The sequence below is a fragment of the Leptonotus elevatus genome, chromosome 13, assembly GCF_054856555.1.
Source record: "Leptonotus elevatus isolate MCC_2025b chromosome 13, RoL_Lele_1.0, whole genome shotgun sequence".
NCBI lineage: Eukaryota > Metazoa > Chordata > Actinopteri > Syngnathiformes > Syngnathidae > Leptonotus > Leptonotus elevatus.
This window is the reverse complement of record NC_141251.1, coordinates 14,777,940-14,796,275: the sequence shown is the minus strand read 5'-3', so window position 1 is coordinate 14,796,275 and position 18,336 is coordinate 14,777,940. Positions and strand designations below refer to the sequence as shown.

The window sequence follows — 18,336 nt, the reverse complement described above, 5'->3', positions numbered from 1 at the left end:
TCCAATAAATACATAGTAAGGAATAAATAGCTAAAATTCAGTAATGGGACACAATGTTCATCAGTTTGAGCATTAAATATCTTTGTATATATTAAGTATTTGTAGTGTATTCAATTGAATATAGGTTAAAGAGCATTTGGAAGTCATTGTATTTTGTTACTTACATTTTATACGACCTCCCAATATCATTGGAATATTTTCACCTCTAAGAGCACTTTAAAAGTGTTTAATGATCAGAGGAAAAGTAGTCTTTAAATACTCTATAAATTATTTATTCTTACATCATACAATATGCATTTATGTTCATTAATCCATTACAATATTCAACATATTTTCAACAACAACAAAACACTATAGTAAACCATTTCACAGTCTAGCGAATTCCAAGTTTATGTGCAAACATGTTTTTAGGTTGACATCAACACTAACATATAAAAGCAAGCTGACCAAACTATAATTTGCTTATGAAACAAAATACACTACGGGTGCTTCCAGTGCAACATAGCAAAAATGTTTAGTAACAATACAATACAATACAATACAACACCTTAAAACTTCTTGATACCAAATTTTACAGCAGGCGGGAAATATCAGTGGAGTTGTGATCTGTCCGTGTACCATCAGGAACAATGTTGCTATCTGAGCGACTTGACGAATCACTCGACAAAAGAGGAGTGTCCAGTGTTACAGATCTCAGTGAAGTATCTGGGGAGATAACCACCACATAACGACCATCGTCATCCTCATCCGCCATGCTCTCGTGAACGTCTGCAGTCACTATCGAATTTTCAGCTTCCTGGTGGCTACAGGAAGGTGAGGAGCTGAACACAGGATGTTCTGTGGCCTCTCCATCAGGGCTCTCGTCCTGGAAGCTGGTGTTGATGTAGATGATGTCCTCTTTGCTAAAAGACTCTGGAAACCTTTCAGTGATTTTTTCCAGCATTTCTTGCAGTTGGGAAAAAAGGGGTCTGTCCAGAGGATCGGCCCTCCAACAGCTATACATGATCTCATACCTAGTCACAATGACATAACTTTTAGACAAAACAACAAGAACAGGACTGATTTCAAGTCAGAATTAGTGAAATGAGCAGAAAACACTCACAGGTCATCTAAACAGTCTGTTGGCTGCTTCAATCTGTGTCCTTCAAGGAGGTAGTCATAAATCTCATGGTTCTGAATGCCGGGATATGGTGTCATGCCGCGTGTAGCGATCTCCCACATGGTTACACCGAATGCCCACTGTGGGTTAAAACGGAATATACAGTTCAGATTTTATTTGTAGATGAACAATACCAACGGAACAATTAAGATTCAGTGGTGACTTAGGAGTTTTAGTCAAGTTTGAGCATTTGCTTTAAGAGTTGGTGTTGATTCCAAATTAGAATTGAGACTTGTTAACATTTGATGGCGTGTACCAAACCATATAGTGTAATTTAAGTTCCCAAGTGATAATTAATGTATTTCAAAAACCTTTTTCATAAAAAAAAAAAAAAAAAATTCTAAAGATGGTTGCATCTATTGACAGGATGAAAAGAGTAAAAAGCAGAGGAGAGTGAGATGGACAATGTCTTGAAATTATACTTTACAGCAAGGCTCACCAACACGGTGCCCATGGGCCACATGAGTAGCCGCGGGTCTGTTTCAAAAATAGATCACCATTGATGGGACATTGCGATTTCCTAGGAATCTTGTAGTAATCATTTTAAAAATGTAAACACTTGCAGAGAGCTGGAGAAATTAAGTGTTGCAAAGGGATATGTATGTTTCCTACCTTCTTAAATCATTACCAAAATCAATATATTTACTTTGATGAGTGTCAATTATTATTATTATTAAGGTATTTGAACAAATGTGTTATTTCAGAAATGTGTATCAAGCTGGTAACCCTTCAACATTACTCAGTACCCAAAAAGTACTGGGTTACTTACCACATCACTTTTGACAGTAAACACTCTGTCCGCCAGACTTTCAACGGCTATCCATTTGACAGGCATTTTGGCGATTCTGCCCTGCCTGTAATAATCTCCACTGTAGATCTTCTTGGATAATCCGAAGTCGGCTACACATACCGTCATGTCATCTCGCAGCCTGAAGGGAAACCCCCCAGCACAAAAGAACAACATATATGATGATGGTAAGTAAATATTTGACATATTATGTATTGTATCATGATAACACAAGTACCACAGCCACACCAATAACTCACATGCAGTTGCGAGCGGCCAGGTCGCGATGAAGAAAGTTCCGACCGCTGAGATACTCCATACCAGAGGCAATGTCCACCATGAACTTCAGGAGTGTCTGTGTTGGTAAAAACTGTGGAATAACAAGCAATATAGCAGATTTTGCATGGTGAGAAGTGCTCATATTATTCCACGATTCTATTTGTTTGTCAGATTCCTTACTACGGGATTCTCTCCAAGGCGTGAGCGCAGCAGGAAGGTGTGTAGATCTCCGTATTTCATAAAGGGCAGGATGACCATAGGCTTGGGGAAGTGTCCGGAGCCCATTTCCAGGCACACACCTATAGAGGGTGATTATTTCCCACACAAGGACATTATAATAAGCAAAACAGTCATGTGTTTTTACAATATACGCCAATGGTGCAATGTCGATGTCCTAACCGAGCAGTCTGATGACATTAGGATGGTGGAAATCTTTCATACAGGCTGCCTCATTCAGGAACTCCTCAATTTCTCTCTGGGAAAAGCTATCCACTGTTTCAAAAAGATGAAAAAAATTACTTCATTCAAATTACACCAAAATTTCTGATAAAAAAAAGACTTGCATTTCATTGTCTTCACAGCAACTTTTTCTGATGTCCCATCTGGTTGCTTTAAATGACCCTCCACCACTGAGCCAAATTCACCTAATAGGGGAAAAACGTCTTAAATTCAGTCTATAATAAATATACATTTTTGATGTGATTGTTTTCCCCTCTTTCACCTTCTCCAAGAACCTTTCCTATGGATAGCAAGTTCCTCATGATCATCACATCCTGCAGTTTGGCATGGAGTTCGTCACTGACGCCGATGTTTACAACTGCAGACAAAGTTAAGCATGTTTAGATGGATCATTTTAGATAAAAAAAAAATCAAATATCAAAAGTCAATCAAATCAATGAAATCACTTAAATGTATTTTAATGTAAATTTGCCCATTAATTTACATTTCAGGACTGCTGCACCGATAGTATAGCAGTCCACAAAGATATATACTTTTTTTTTTATTACGAGACAATTTGTAAACATACGCGTTATTCCAACAGCAGGGCGGTTGTAGGATCTCTGAGGTTTGTACTGGACGATTGGCTGTTGCTTTTGTCCACTTCCCAACAACCGCCTGCAGGGGGAGACAGTGAAAAACAAAAGCACATGAGAACTAAATCATTGCGCACACTTGGGTCATTATGCTGTTGTAGCCCTATGAACACAGAGATTCAGTACAATAGACAGTCAAAGCATGGAAGCTCTTTGAGCTTTTTCCGGGGGTCAGCTGCTGTTTTCCTGAATGTGTGTGGTGACAAAATCCTATCTGCATCCTGAGAGGCAAGACTGACTCACTGACTTCTAGACTGTTCAGCTACTTGTTGTGAACGTTTGCAAACCAGGAGCTGCAGTTACTCTCAGTTCAGGTGCAAAGGGTAGTGATTAATAGGAAACGAAGACACTTTATGATCAGGAAGCGTCACGTTTTTTCAAGTCTCCTGAAGCTCATGATTGTAAAAAGATGACTCAGCTCGCCTTGTAAGCTACTGACCAGAATCATTTTACAAGACACAGAGGCAAAGCAAAGCCATTTCCAAGATAGGGTCATCAACTTTAGAGAAAGGTTCTTGATTAGATCAACTTTTGAGTCTAGAAATTTCAGCATACCCAAGACAAGAGTCAGATGTCCTGTTGTGTACACAGATAGCCATCCAGAGGACAAGCATCAAAAGACAGATTCCACACACCACACCCAGAACAACACTGACAGAATCTGGAATCGTGGTGCCGGGGCTTGAGGACGGTGATGGACCTGATTCTAAAATAGAGACATTTCAAAAATACTTAGCAATTTTTAATCCAATTTCAAGTAATTCCGTACATTAATCATACAACAGTCATATTAGGGAGGAATGTGTTAAAAGCATTGCATGAATAGGCCGAACAGAACTCAATTTGGGGAAAATGGTCAACCTGCCATTTGTCCAAATTTAGAATCTGATTTTTATAGGAAGTAATGGCCCTTTAATTAATCAAAACCGTTGTTATCTTTACAGGTAACAAGTACCATTTCAACATTCTTAACGGTCATACAAGTGTACAAAGAAAGCTAAATGGAAACTATTCACCCTTTGATAACACGTGACAAACATGTAACAAACACCAATCAAGTAGAGATAAATCGATTATAAACTAGGGCCATTTAATCGTTTTTTTTTTTATAATATTAAGCCTATCTGTAATAATAATAATAATAATAAATTGACTGAAGTTTTGCCTATTAAATGCTGATTAACCTTACAGTACTTGCTCATGAAACCATAAACCCGTATGGTATTCTGTGAATGCATCTTTCTCAATCCTCAAATATGCCCATTATTATGCAATATCTGTAAGTATATCCATGTTAATAAGCTTCATATTCATGCTTAGAGTGTATTATTAGTGTGTTGCTACCAAATTATTTTATTTATTCGCTAACTAAATTTGAATCTTATGATGACTGTCTGCATGGCTGACAGAATGTCTGTGTGAATTACATCCGTCTCTAGCCTCTCATATGCCCATTAAGAAGCAATTCTGTATAGGTTTGTATTCATGCTTAGTGTGCATTATGTTAAAATTAGCACCCGTCAGTTGATATCTCTCTTTGTATGTCATATATTTCAAATGCAACTCTGTCAAAGATGGTATCTTTTAACATGTGAAATGTTTCTCTGGTTGTTATTTTGAAGTCATTGAAATTAATGGGTTTGGGGGGGGGGGGTGATTTAACATTAACAGTTATGTAGAAGTCCTGTCATTTCACTTATTATGTTGCTAATATGCTGCATAAATTACAACCTAAGTCTAAAACTAAATTTATCCGTTCATGCTTTTTTTTTTGCATGTACACTTTAAATTTCCTCTCCATTGTAAATTCAACAAATACTGAAGGACATTTTATGGTAAAATGATGAAATGTTCTGAACGCAAGTCATATCTTTGTTGTTGTGTTAAGGGACCAAAAATATTGTTTAAAATAATCACCCAATTATTCAATTATCAGATTTGTTTTCCTATCAAATATTAGAAATGGCAATGGCCTTAAAAAAATAATAATTCCATATCAGTCGGGCCCTTTTATTGTGTCACTGGTGGACATGGTGACAAACATACAGAGAGAAATTACTACTAGTGCTTGGAAGGTGTGTCTCACTTCACATATAGAATATATGGCTGAATTTTACTCCCAGTTTCCCAGTCCAGTTTCTAAGTCCATTCCATTCATAATTTTATCCCCAGTTTGGCCTCTGAAGATTTTTCTTATTTTTAGAGCTGTTATTCCCAACCACTATGCTGTGTGAGATCTTAATTTGTGCTGCGGAAAGTTTAACTGTTGTGAAAATTATCTATTTACAACAAATAATGTGTCTTTGTTTACCTAGCTATGCCAGTGATGTATAGTGGCATGCAGGCCGAAATGCTCTTCTGCTAGATGGCAAACGGTACTATATCTTCCACCGTCATTTATTTTTGTTTTACTTCTCATTTATGCACAAAGATTTTGGGGCAGTTCATCAAGTAAAAGGAAATAAATCACGAGAGTAACTTACTGTCTTCTGGCACAAACAACCAGACTCGTGGGCTGACCATCCCGCTGCCAGCACGTGTGCATGCAGCCACCTCCACACTGTACGTGGTGTTGAAATCGTGCACCGCCACGAAGGCCGTGTTGGTGGAACTGTGGATCTGAACAAGATCATGACATGATTTAATGATGCCACAATCACGTTATAATTCGTTTAGCAGTTATCTTTGAGAGTTTAATCATTCAATGATTAGAGATAAGAATCGGGATAAAATAAGGTCACAGGTTGAATGGTTCCGTAAGGAAAGTCGCAAATATACTGTAAAAGTGAGGAACAGCCTCATTTACTGGACGAAACCTCATCACCTTTTCCAAAATAACCCCCCCCCCCCCAAATGTGCACTGGCTACAAGTAATAATGTCCTGAAAAAGGAAACTTTTTTGACCTGCTGCAATGGGGGTGACCATGTGACAGATTATTTCACAACAGTGCATGGTAGCATCTGCGGTTCCTCTGTGCTCCCAAAATGCTGACGGTCCGACAGTCAACGCAGAACCCATGATTCACACGATCTGTCGCGTCTGTGGCATCAAGCTGAGCATGTGCTTACGACACTAACAAAGTGTGGTATACATTCATACGCACGCATTTCCAGTAAGCGCTGATGTCGGAAAGCTTTTGTATACTATGCGCTGTTGTGACGTCAGTAACAATGGACAACACAAAGGACATTTAAGCCTATTATACACATCCTGTTGTATTCATATTCCATTAACTCTGAGGTGACTCACAGCCACATGCCAAATAAAGAAAAACATTGACATTTTTTTTTTCAGACCCGCTTCCTTAACTTCCACGCAGACAGGAAGACCAGGAAATATACCATTGTCTTCGAAAGCACTACTGCAGTGCCACAAATGATAAACCCATAGTGGAAACAATTAATCACTATAAAAAGTTAATACCTGCTAATACTGACAGTATATAACATTGCTTGCATTCTTTCTTTACACTCTTCCTTAACTTGCTGACAGATAAATTAGCTGACCTCTGGCTCAGACGCATTGTCTTCATATTAGTCATTCTTGGTCATTTTGTTAGTAAGAGAAACTAACTTTTGCTGTTATGTAAGGACGGGATATTCAGTGAAAATGTGCAATGTGGTGTTATTTGAGTAGTGGACACGCGTAAATATTTTTTTTATACATACATATTTTTTGCATACATGAATCCATTCACTATGTGTAGTGTACAACTAGTGGGAGTGAGCTTGCTCGATTATACAGAAAGTTAACATTTAATCAATTAGTAGTTGGTTATTTCACTCATAGTTATGTAAAAATTACTTTAATGGGACATTTTGAATGTTTTGAACGGAATAATACTGCCCAGCAGAGTTGACAAAGCATAAGCCTGTATGGATGTACCTGTACCTCACTTTCCCATAGCTGACGTCTTTAATCCGAAAAAGTAGGGATGGGTGAGTACCGATACCAAGTATTGGTATCAGGTCAATACCAGGCTTTACTTCAAGGTATCATTACTCCCGACAGAAGCCGATACGCCTGTGGCCGTTCAACGATCAGAAATGAGGCGAATAGAAAACTGACATTAATTTAATAACATTTTAAGCAAAATACTATATTGGGATATATACATTTTTTTCTTTAAAATTATCTGTCATTGTTTTCGCTACTTGGGTCAACTTGACACAACTTTCGGGTTTGTTTTACATAATAATAATAACCATTTAGTACAAAATAATCCAAAACTATTGGGTCATTTTGATGCAAAATAGCGCAAAGTTGAGTTAAATTGGCCCAAATAACCCAATTTTTTTAAACCAAAATTGGGTTATTTTTGACCCAGCAGTTTCAAGGTGTACTAGTGGTATCGGTACTTGGTATCGGTGACTATTCAAGAGTTGAGTACTCCTCGTACTGGTATCAGTCCAAAAAAAGTAGTATCGAACATCCTATACAGAATCACTTACTCACCTTGTTCACATGAGCCCCGTGTCGGACAATAATGTCATAGCCTTGCAGGATGCCGTTTATCTTATCATCCGGCGGAGGCTTCCACCTGATCACCAGCCACGTTTCATTCAGCTGCACGGTGACGTTTCGAGGATAAACTGACGGCACTGGGAATATTGGATGACAGAGGCATTATTGTGTTACTGTATATTGTAACATGAAGCATAATAGCTTTTATGGGAGGAAAATCCAATTATATCAAGAATGTCCTGTTTAAACTTTGATAAGAGTTTGGTATGTGGTCCTTTCCTGGCTAAAATAATCCCCACGGTGGCCCTTGAAGGGGAAACTCCACCCTGTAGGAACTCTTTCAGTCGGACCGCTCCTGTTTCCTACATGTCTCTTTAGGAAAACTGGAGGAACTTGACAGACGGAAACCAGGTAGTACATTCCAGTCCCCACATGCTCCTTCTGCAGGGTATTTAAAACTGAAGAAATGCAACATGTTTCGGGAGTGGTAATATTAGCATCACTCGTCGTTATTTTATTATTTTTTGCTTCTGATGCTATCTAATCGTACGAGGTAAATGGGCGTCAAAGTGTGATGCAAATTCAAAACTTGCTTCACATGAATAGTGTCTTGAGATTTCTTTGTGGATCAAAAGAATACAAATAAAATTACCCTAATTATATCCTTCACGAAATGGGTGAGGGCGCCGACATTCACTTTTTACTGAAATTATATTTGCTACTAAATAGATGGATGGCAGGAGTCGTCACACACCTCCCTCTGTTGTGTTGCTCTGGATCCAAGGTGAGACCGGAGAAGCCCCCACCTCATTGCTGCAGGAAACGCTCATGTTGTAAGACGTCATAGCTTGCAGCCCAGGGACCTCGCACTGGAATGGCGGTACCGTGACATTGATGAACCTGGTTATCGTCACCTCCCCTATCCTGCGACTCACTTCTTTCAACTTGGATAACACAGAAAACATGCAATGATCTATCTGAGGGGAATTAAAATATCAATGAGCAGACATCAATAACTCACCCTGATGTGGCACTTGGACAATGGAGAGAAGCCTTCATGTCCGGGCACCCAGCTTAGCTTCAATTTATGGGACTCCCTCGCAATCACAGTCACGTTAGAAACAGCCCTGGGAAGCACTACAAAACACAATGAAGTTCATTTTTAACATTGCTAAACGCACAATATAAAGGAAATTAAAAATATATCGGAAACTAAAAGTGCATTTTAATGTGGGGAAATGTCCCCAGTTTTTTTTTAACGCTGTACTAGAATAAATTGTAATAAAGTGTACATCCAATACAGTAGGTGGCAGTGGTGCTCTCATTGTCCTAGCGTGCACAAGGAGCATTAGCGCCCTAGCCGAAGTGTACTTATGCTACATTCGAGGATGGTCTAAAGTCTGATATAGCCGAGTTGTTTTTTCCCAGTTCCGACCTAAAAGCATTCAAGTCGAAAGTAAACAACCAAAATGGCGAATAGTGATAAATTGTTTTATATTTTGGGCCTCAAAACTCATTTTGACCTCCAGCAAACTTTTCGCAATTATGCTTCATTTATTGTTTTTATCTTATTTCATAAGCATTCCATATGGTTCAGTAGTTCACCGTATAATTTCATGCAGGGAGACCGCGGCAAACTGTCACGCATGTTATGTTATGTGAAGTAATGTTGAATATTGAATATATGAATGAAGAACACTACTCCCTAGGGGTCACACCATTTTGTAGGGTTATCCAAATGTCCAAAATATAAATGTAGTGCACTCAAAATTACCCACAAATGTTTCTGTATTTGGCAATTTGTAACTAATGGTTGTGTTTTTATAGTCAGGAACCCAGCTGCTGCCAACAGGATAGAGCAGATTCACCTCCAATGGGCACTAAGGGTTAATATTCGGATTCACTGCATGCCAGAGGGTTAATTCAATAGGTGCTGTCCCCCCCTGGCTGGGCGTGGGCGGGTCTGCCCCTCTGTTGGCTGCTGGGTGGCGACTGCGTCTTGGCCGTTCCCTGGGTCTCTTGGGGGGTGCTGCGTTGCGGGGCTCTCCCTGGTGTCCGGGGCGGCGCCGCTCCGGCTCGGTCCATCGCTCTGGGCCCTGCGACGCGGTTCGGGGACTGTGGGCCGCCGGGGTGCCCCGTGGTTCCCTCTCCCCTCCCCCTTGCTGCCTCTCCCTCCTCGCCTCTCCCCGCCCGTCCCCCGCCTCTCTGTCCCTTCTCCCTCGTCACCCTTCCTCCTCCTCCTCTCCCCCTCTCTCTGCGGCCCTGCCGCTGCCCCTTGCCCTTCTTGTCGTCTTCTTCCCCCCTCCCTTCCCCCTCCCCCTCCCCTGTCCGTCTTCCTTCCCCTCCCCTGGGCCGGGGGGTCCATCCGTGGCCCGGGTCTCGGCACTCCGGGGGCCGGGGGGGGTGGTTGGGTTTGGTGTTGTGCCCGCCCCGCTCCGGTGGACCTCCTGGCACCTCGGGCGGGCCCCAGTATCCGCGGGGCAAGCCCTATCGCCCCGCCGGGCTGGTCCCATATGCCCGCCGGGGTCCCGGTGGGGTGGGTGGGGGTTTGGTGGGTGAGTGCGCCTCCTGCTCCCGTCCGGTTGGGGGGGGCCCCGCTGGTCGCTCCTCTTAACTCACTGTACTAGGTTTGCACAATACACTTTTATAAACATATAAGGCACATAACACACTTTGGGGGGGTGGGGTAGGGTGGAAACACCGTCTTCGCCCTACAACTCCCCTCCAATTTTAATGCACCACACAACTGTGTGTGTGTGTGTGTGGGGGGGTTCGGTTGCCATCGGTTGGGGCAGACCGCAGTATAAAGCAGTGCTGCGGTCCCCTGTCCGTGTCCCCGCCGCGCCCCCCCCCCTTCCCCCCCTATTTATTTTTTTAATGCACCACATACACTCACTTGTATATACACTGGGTGGGGTCACATTCAAGGTTTAGGGGTTCGCCAGACGGCGAGCTGGCGGACTCAGTAACAGGGGTTAGCTTTCACTAAGAACGTTGGAGTGACGACCGGGGCCTTTCCCCGCTGGGCCTGGGGTTCGGGGGTGCCGACCGTCCTCCGGTGCCCCCATCCCCCCTTCTGCCCCCGGTGTTCCGTCCCTCCACGCAACGGGGGGTGGGGTGGGCGCGGGTGCCCTCTCCGCTCCGCTGTCCGGCCCCTCTTCGGCGCGGGGCCGTGTTGGGGTGGGGGGGGTGGGGGGCGCTCCTGCTCCTGGCTTTGCTCTCCGGCCGGTGGCCCTGGCGGGGCCCGGGGGTCGTCCTTTGGCGCTGCCGTGGCCTGGGGGGCCCTGAGGTGTTGCGCTTGCTCTGTCCTGGCAGGGGTCGACGGCTCCCCTCTTTGGTGGAGATTTTCATGCATGCCAGATCCACCACACCAGCATCTATCAAAACTCAGACACAATCTGCTTCTTCCTCTGGTCGTTGAATCGGTGGAGGCTGGTGTCTGTGGATCTCACTCTGCTTCGTCTGTCCTTCCTTCCTTTCCTCAGTCTCTCCTTTGGTCTCTTAAGGTCTCCCTGATTTGTTGGAATTTAGATGTTTCTGGGGTTGGTGAAGAACTCTGGTTGGTGGCCCGGTGGGTGGTGTCTGGTCGGTGCTGGATTTCACTTTCCTTTCTTTGGTCCTTCCTCGGGTCTCCTGACGGCGGTCTTCGGTTTAGGTGAACGGTATGGGATTTTTAAAATAGGTTTTTGGTGAACTAACGAATACACACACACTCACACGCACGCACGCACGCACACCCACACGCACTCACCCACATACAAAATAAAAATAAATTAAAAAAAGAGCAATGATGATGACATTACCGAATGAACAATACTGAGCTCTTTAAAAATAAAAATAAAAATAAAAAAATAACATAAAAATTATAATAAAAAATATATTACCCACAAATATATATTAATTTATACATTAAATGTATAAATATTTGCCGATTCCCGGTGGAAGGGGTGAGGCCATAACAAAAAATTATTGAGAAGCATTGCATTAAAACCTTAGTAATAGTAACACGTCAACACATTTTTCTACAACACTGCAATACACAAACATTCAAGGACAAGAGGGGAAAAGAAGTTTTGACTCATTCAAGAGTTCCCCAAAACATTGGTTGTTGTTAAAACGTTTATCATCAGCATTTGTTGCATACCTTTAATGTTAATGTTTGCCTCTCTGGATGTACTGACCCCCTTCAAGTTGTAAGCTTCGCAGTTAAACTGAGTGTACTTGTTGACACCTGCAGTAGACACAATAAAAAGGAAGCGTTGTGGTTAGTGTCAAGCTCAGCATGTGCTGAGGAAACACAAAATGCCAAATAACGCTAATCTTGACTACAACTATTTTCTCGGTTACAGACGAAAGATGGAACAGGTCCGTCTAATCTCTTCTGGTGAGGTAAGAATGTGATCAACACATACATTGACATACAAGTATTATGGATGAGTTCCTTCTTCATTATAATCAAATGTTAAAAAAAACAACATCACATATTTTCTTGGCTTTCTGTCTGTCAAAAGCCTCAAGCTTTGCTCCGTTACAAGATTATGGAACAAATGTCCCTTTTGTGCACTATTTCGGAAGCCAAGCTTAACCACAACACAGCCAGAAAAAGCACTGGATGTTTTGTTTATATTTTTAAGAGTATCATGACCTTCTCTGGTGCACTAGTGTAAACAGTGGCACACTTTTTACACAAACACTAACTGCACCACATGTTTCTGCTTTTAACTTTAAATGGCAGTGACTCTCTAAGTCTCATGTGCAATCAACTGAGGAGTTGCACAATTCAGTGAAGTGTTTGGGAGAAATGTGCAAATGCCTTAGCAAATTTCTAGGCAAGTTGTAAAAGCGCCATGACTACGTGCCTCGCTCTTAAAGTGCACAGCAAACAGATGTTGGAGGCAATGTGGGAAAGTGAGCAGGTTTAACTTGTGTCCCAAATGGAGCAAGTCGTTCTTGTCAAATGTGGAGAAACAAAAAGGGAAACTTCAATCATGACTGGTTTTCGAGGAAGAGCGAATGACACCAAAATCTGTGCTTTACAAGATTCGAAGAAACATTTTAACATGTAAATAGTTGGTTAAATTTCCTGATTTAATAAATGAGAAGTGTATTATGTTTCAGCATTAGTTTCATGAACTGATGCTCCACCCGACAATTACGGGAAACCAATTGATTGACCTAATATGGGTTTATGTGTGTCAAAAAATGTTTTGTAAGTACCGGTACATAAAGATCCCGCATTTGTATTCTAATTTCACAAATTAACTAAACAGCACAAGTAAGTTGATGATTAAGACGGAAACAACCAGTTTAGAGTAGCAATGGTATGCTGGGAGTACAGTACAGTAGAAAGAAGTCTTGCAGCATAGGCCTATGCAACCTATAATTTTGAGGTTTTTGTAAAGCTGCCTGAAACAGTAGGTTTCCATTTATAAAGTAAAGAACTGCCAAATAGAAAGACTTCATTTTCCTGCTGCGTACTACCACATTTCAGTGAACCCAACTGGATCTTGCTTCATGTGAAGTAAACTACAAAATAATTTTATGATGCCTTGTTGCCATGACTCAGACTCTTATTGATTAAAATTATAGCTCAGTTCAGTGAGCATCAATGGACTGATGGAGCATCTATTTTCGTTTTTAAACTATTTTGGCCTTCTTTTTTTTTTTATCAGCCCTGACTCCAAAATGAGTAGCCCTTTATAACGGTGTGAGGAAAATGACGAGAAGAAACAAAAATCATATGCCAAGAACATTATGTGCACTGATACACACTCAAAGCAGTAGAACTCCTGTGTGTTTTGATGGAGTGTCCGGCATTAATGAGTATAAACACTCAGTGGCATTAACAATGGCCTAAATGACACCAACGCCATTTAGAAAGTGACATTTTGAACTAAACAGATTGTCTTGTGATTTTAAAGGTACATTGATGACACTTGACATGAACCTTTAGAGGAAATGGGAGCACTTGCATAAAAGACAAGTGCAACGTGTGCACTATGCAGTGAAAGTATTGAGTTCTGGTAGCCTGCATCCCCCAGCCCCTCCCTACTTGGGCAGTGGGCTGTCCTGTGAATGAGGTCTTTGTTTCCGGAGCCAACCCCCGAACAGAATGCCTGTATAACCCCCCCACTCCAACCCCTTCCTGCCCCCGGCCCTTGCACACACTGGACCAAAGCACAGCTCTGAACCTTTAACCCATTCCGCAACTGGCTGTTTTACCACACAGCAGGAGATAAGAGGTTATCCCTCTCATAACAAATGCTTTTCAGCAAAGAGGCGCCATTGAATACGTCATATGAAATTCTTCGAGGATTTTCAGTAATTCAAAATATAATTTTTTTTAACACTTTAATTATAAAAATAAACGGATCTTAAACTTAAACTCCCACACATGTTCTGAAACAGCTATGTATTTTTACTTTTTTTTTTTTAATCATATGTTACATTTTATTTTATTTTATCATGTCAACATGTTTACCTGATATTTTTTGTAGGGCGTTGAGCATCTTCTCAAGCAAAAATCTTAAAAAATAAGAAAGGAAATAAAGGCCTCTTATAATAATATAATATATTTTAAAAAAACATGTGGTAACTAACATAATAATCTTGCACAAATGGCTGCTGTTAAATATAACACTAACGATATCCTCAATGACACCAAACGTGGTAAAAAAAAAAATCTCCTTGTGTAAGCACAAGAAGATGCTGAGGTAGCAAAGATGAAGCAGAATAGAAAGCACCAGCAGACTAATGCAACCTGAGTACACACCAGCTCACTTTGTCTCCATCGTAAGTCGTACGTTTCTGCCGATGAAGACTAGAATTTCTCCAATGAGCTACTTCAGCAACTGGTCCAAGATTCGTACAGTTATGTGCACTCTAAAGGCATCAATAGTAGGCCTATCTCTCGTCTATCCTAAGCACAGACAACCTCTTTGGACTGCTTATTTGACTGTTAAAGCTCATAAAACATATTTGAAGGTAAAGTGTCGGAGTCTCAGTATACTGTATTCTGATTTGTTTAGCCATCATAAGCTCTCAATGTTAACAAAATAAACATTTATGCTCACCTTCCACTTTGTAAGTACTGGGCGATATATGGTAGTCACCATCAGGTATTCCATCACGCAGCCAGCGAATCTTAACCGGATCTGGAGGTCCTATCGCCTCACATGTCAGAGTAAATGAAGTGTCCTTTGTTATGTTTTGATCTTCGGGTTGCTGGATGAACGTAGGAAGACCTACAAAGAAAATTCATGATTTTGATAAATGTGGAGCTCTAAACAAGATCCTAAGGCCACTTGGGACTTACCTTCCACGCCGATGGTGATAGGTTGAGACTCCACCATCATGTTGCCGATGCTGAGCCTGCAGCGGTACTCGCCAGCGTCTGCCCTCTGTACCTGGGTAATGCTGTGACACATTTCAAGATGTCACCCTGGAAGCTCAACATTTCCATTCAAAGTCATATTTTAAGTAAAATGTAGTCTAAAAGCCATATGAAAATCCAGAAAGAAATGCAGGTCCCAAACAAGCTCTTCTCTCACTCTCTCACCTCTTAGTGTGAATTTTTCCAAATGTTTTTTTTGTTACCTTTTGTATCCTTTCACAACAGTATCAGTCCGATAAGTGAAAGAGGGAAAACAACAATAGAACACTTATCACTCGAGTCAAAGCAGCTTTCTTTTTCAAAAACAAGCCAGCCCCCACTTTGATTTGTGGTTAAAATCACGTCAAAAGCAATTCATATCAAAAAGTGACTATACTTTCATTCTTATTTTTAAAAAAAAGTGACTTTCCTAATTTCACTTTATACTTTGATAACAATTAACTATGCTAATATGTTACTTCTTAAATTATTATAAGTAGTGCACACTGAGCAGTGTGCAGTATATACACATGTATTTTCCAGGTAAAATATTTATTTGTTTATTTTGATACATTTTCCTAAATATTCTAAACAAATTGAAGGTCTAGCAGCTTCCTAATTTTTTCATTTGTTTTTATTTTTTTAAAACAACAACTTTAGAGTAATCAGATTTTTGTTGTTCTGTCCATGATCTCGTCTTTGAGTATGCAGAACAAAATCCAATATTTCTAAACGTTTGGAAAAGAAATACAATACTTCCCAGCCCAAACTAGCTGGCTTTCTTTTCATTTCAGAGTGCACCATGAAAGCAGAAGGCTAAAAACAATTCCAGGGTCACATACCTGACAGTGGAAAGCAGCGTTGTTGCTCTGTCCGTGATGGTCTGCAGTTCATTGATCAGTACCTGCATGTTAGTAGCCAGATCCTGGCCGTTCTTCATCCACAAGATGGTGGGTTCCAACTGGGTGTCGGGAATATCAATGGAGCAGCTGAACTTGGCTTCGTGTCCTTCCGACAACTGGATGGAGTTTGTGGTGGTCTTAAAATGGAGCCGTTTTAGATCATCCGGACTGAGATACATCTTTGAAGCATGGCCGAGCATGACCAAGGGCTCAGAGGTCCTGACGAGCCGCTGGAGATGCTTGCTGGATTCTTGAGCTGTTTACAAAGTCACATAAGGTTGTAATGAAACTGGTATACGTATATAGCATCATCATTGTATCAGGTTACGCTTGATTATGGTACTGTGACAGTATATTATGATTACTAATATTGCTTCTTTTTTTTTTATAATACAACCCCTTCCACCCTTTTTTTTATCGACCCAAGAAAAACACTGCTTAAGGTTGGGGGAATCAATGAAATACATAGCCAACATTTACTTAGCACAAGGCTACACTATTTATTTGGTTCAAACTGTGGAAAGTCAGATATGCTCTTGATCCAGAGTCCAAGATCCAAGAGTCCAAGATCCAACACAGCAACTATTAGGATCCGAAATCTGTCCATGTTTATAATTAATAATAATAAAATTAAAATAAACTTTTTTATAAAATTAGCCTGGTGAGTGTTAAATCTTGCTTTAACGAAATAATTTGAAATTATTATGACAATTAAAAAACGCAATCTTTCACTTTCTCGTTCACTGCCACTGACAGCTGTATACGATAAATGCCAATACTGTATAGTAAATAGGAGGATTGGCAGTCAAATACAGTAATAAGAATGTGGTCAGTGTTTAAGTTCATTCTCACGAGTCAGCCAAAATGGGAACAAATTTGTCGGCAATGTATTACACAGAAACAATCAAGATTAGATGACATTAGTGAGATGAAGCGCAGATAAATCCATCAAAAGGAGAAGGTTTTGCTCTTTAGGACTTCAAAGTGCTCCTACAGGTTAGCACTTGGAAAGGCATTTAAATTGCTTTCGGCTGCTATTCTCGGATCGAGTAAAACCTGCTTGTGTACAAGCGTGAAATAAATAAAAGGCAATAAGCACATTACCGCTGCTGGAATTCCACACAGTCAGTGCCATGGTAGCGGTGGAGAGTATAAATCCAAACCAGCCGTTTGAAGTCCGCTTCTTTGCCATTTTTCCTATACACTTCTTACTTCTCGTCCAAGTAGGCGGAAAACTACCCACTTAATAATTATGCCAGCGAAGACTCAACTGCACGACGATTGACCTACATCATCACACCAGTAGTGCTTTGACGCAGTTTGTGTGGAGATTGAAGACTTGTTGATACCAAATCACGTTGGCCTCTGGCTAGAAAAAGTTTACTTATAGTGACGTCACAGGCGGGATACCATGGGGGCGGGACAGATAGGAGGAAAGAATGTAAATAGTGGAGAAAAACATCAAAACAAACACAGATATCTCAAATATTTGGAAGGCCATTCCTATTTAAAAACGCAATATGGTATTTAAAAACAAAAGTCAGGATTGTGTCCCCCCCCCTTTTTGTTGTTGTTATTTTCAAGACATAATTAGGCGGCAGACATGTTACTCTAAAGTTATTGAAAAGTGAACACATTTTGAGGTGAAACCCCGTCACCGTGTGGTTGATTTGAGCTACTGCAGTATTCATTCTAATATCACATAAATAAATAAATAACAGTACTGCACAGTACTACAACTATTCTTGTGTTACGTTTATGTGCCAATTACCAAAAAGAAAAAAATAAATAAAAAGAATAGAGAGAAATATCAGATTGTCTACAGTCAATTCCTTTGACTTTGTGCTTGGATTGTGTTTAACATGCGGCCAGGTCACTCTTGGAAAATAGATTATTAACCTCAATGAATTTATTACCTGGTTAAATAAAGGAAATGGAAAAACATGCATTGACACCTGCGGGACTTTATATTTTTGGACTAGTGGACTCCAATTCAGCTGGAGGAACCTCTTAAGGATGATCAGTGGAAACATTATAGACCTGAGAGCAATTGTGAACTTCATGTCAAAGGCTGTGCATTCAATACTGTATGTAAAATATCCGAATCAAATTATATTAGTTATTATTTTTTTTAAACGAACAAACTCATAAGTCAATCGAGTGTGAGCATAGTTATGAAAGCGTGTATATTTAATTGTACCACCACCTTTGTACACTAGGAGGCGACAAAAGAATGGACAACAATCAAAAAGTGCAAGACAAGGACTCTACGACAGTA

General features: G+C 40.7%; 1 protein-coding gene across 1 annotated transcript; it reads right to left on the bottom strand.

Moving 5' to 3' along the window:
- Positions 1-256: 256 nt before the first annotated feature.
- Positions 257-17,428, bottom strand: mertka (c-mer proto-oncogene tyrosine kinase a). The gene is made up of 19 exons (XM_086093756.1): positions 17,163-17,428; positions 15,999-16,314; positions 15,100-15,200; positions 14,858-15,028; positions 11,929-12,015; positions 8,806-8,921; positions 8,539-8,728; positions 7,776-7,921; positions 5,803-5,938; positions 3,875-4,025; positions 3,253-3,341; positions 2,947-3,042; positions 2,789-2,869; positions 2,625-2,717; positions 2,406-2,524; positions 2,207-2,316; positions 1,929-2,088; positions 1,103-1,239; positions 257-1,013 (listed from the first exon to the last, which is right to left on the bottom strand). Exons 1-19 carry the CDS (start codon positions 17,248-17,250, stop codon positions 572-574), a joined length of 2,829 nt encoding a protein of 942 aa, XP_085949882.1. The 5' UTR covers positions 17,251-17,428; the 3' UTR covers positions 257-571.
- Between the last annotated feature and the right edge of the window lie 908 nt (positions 17,429-18,336).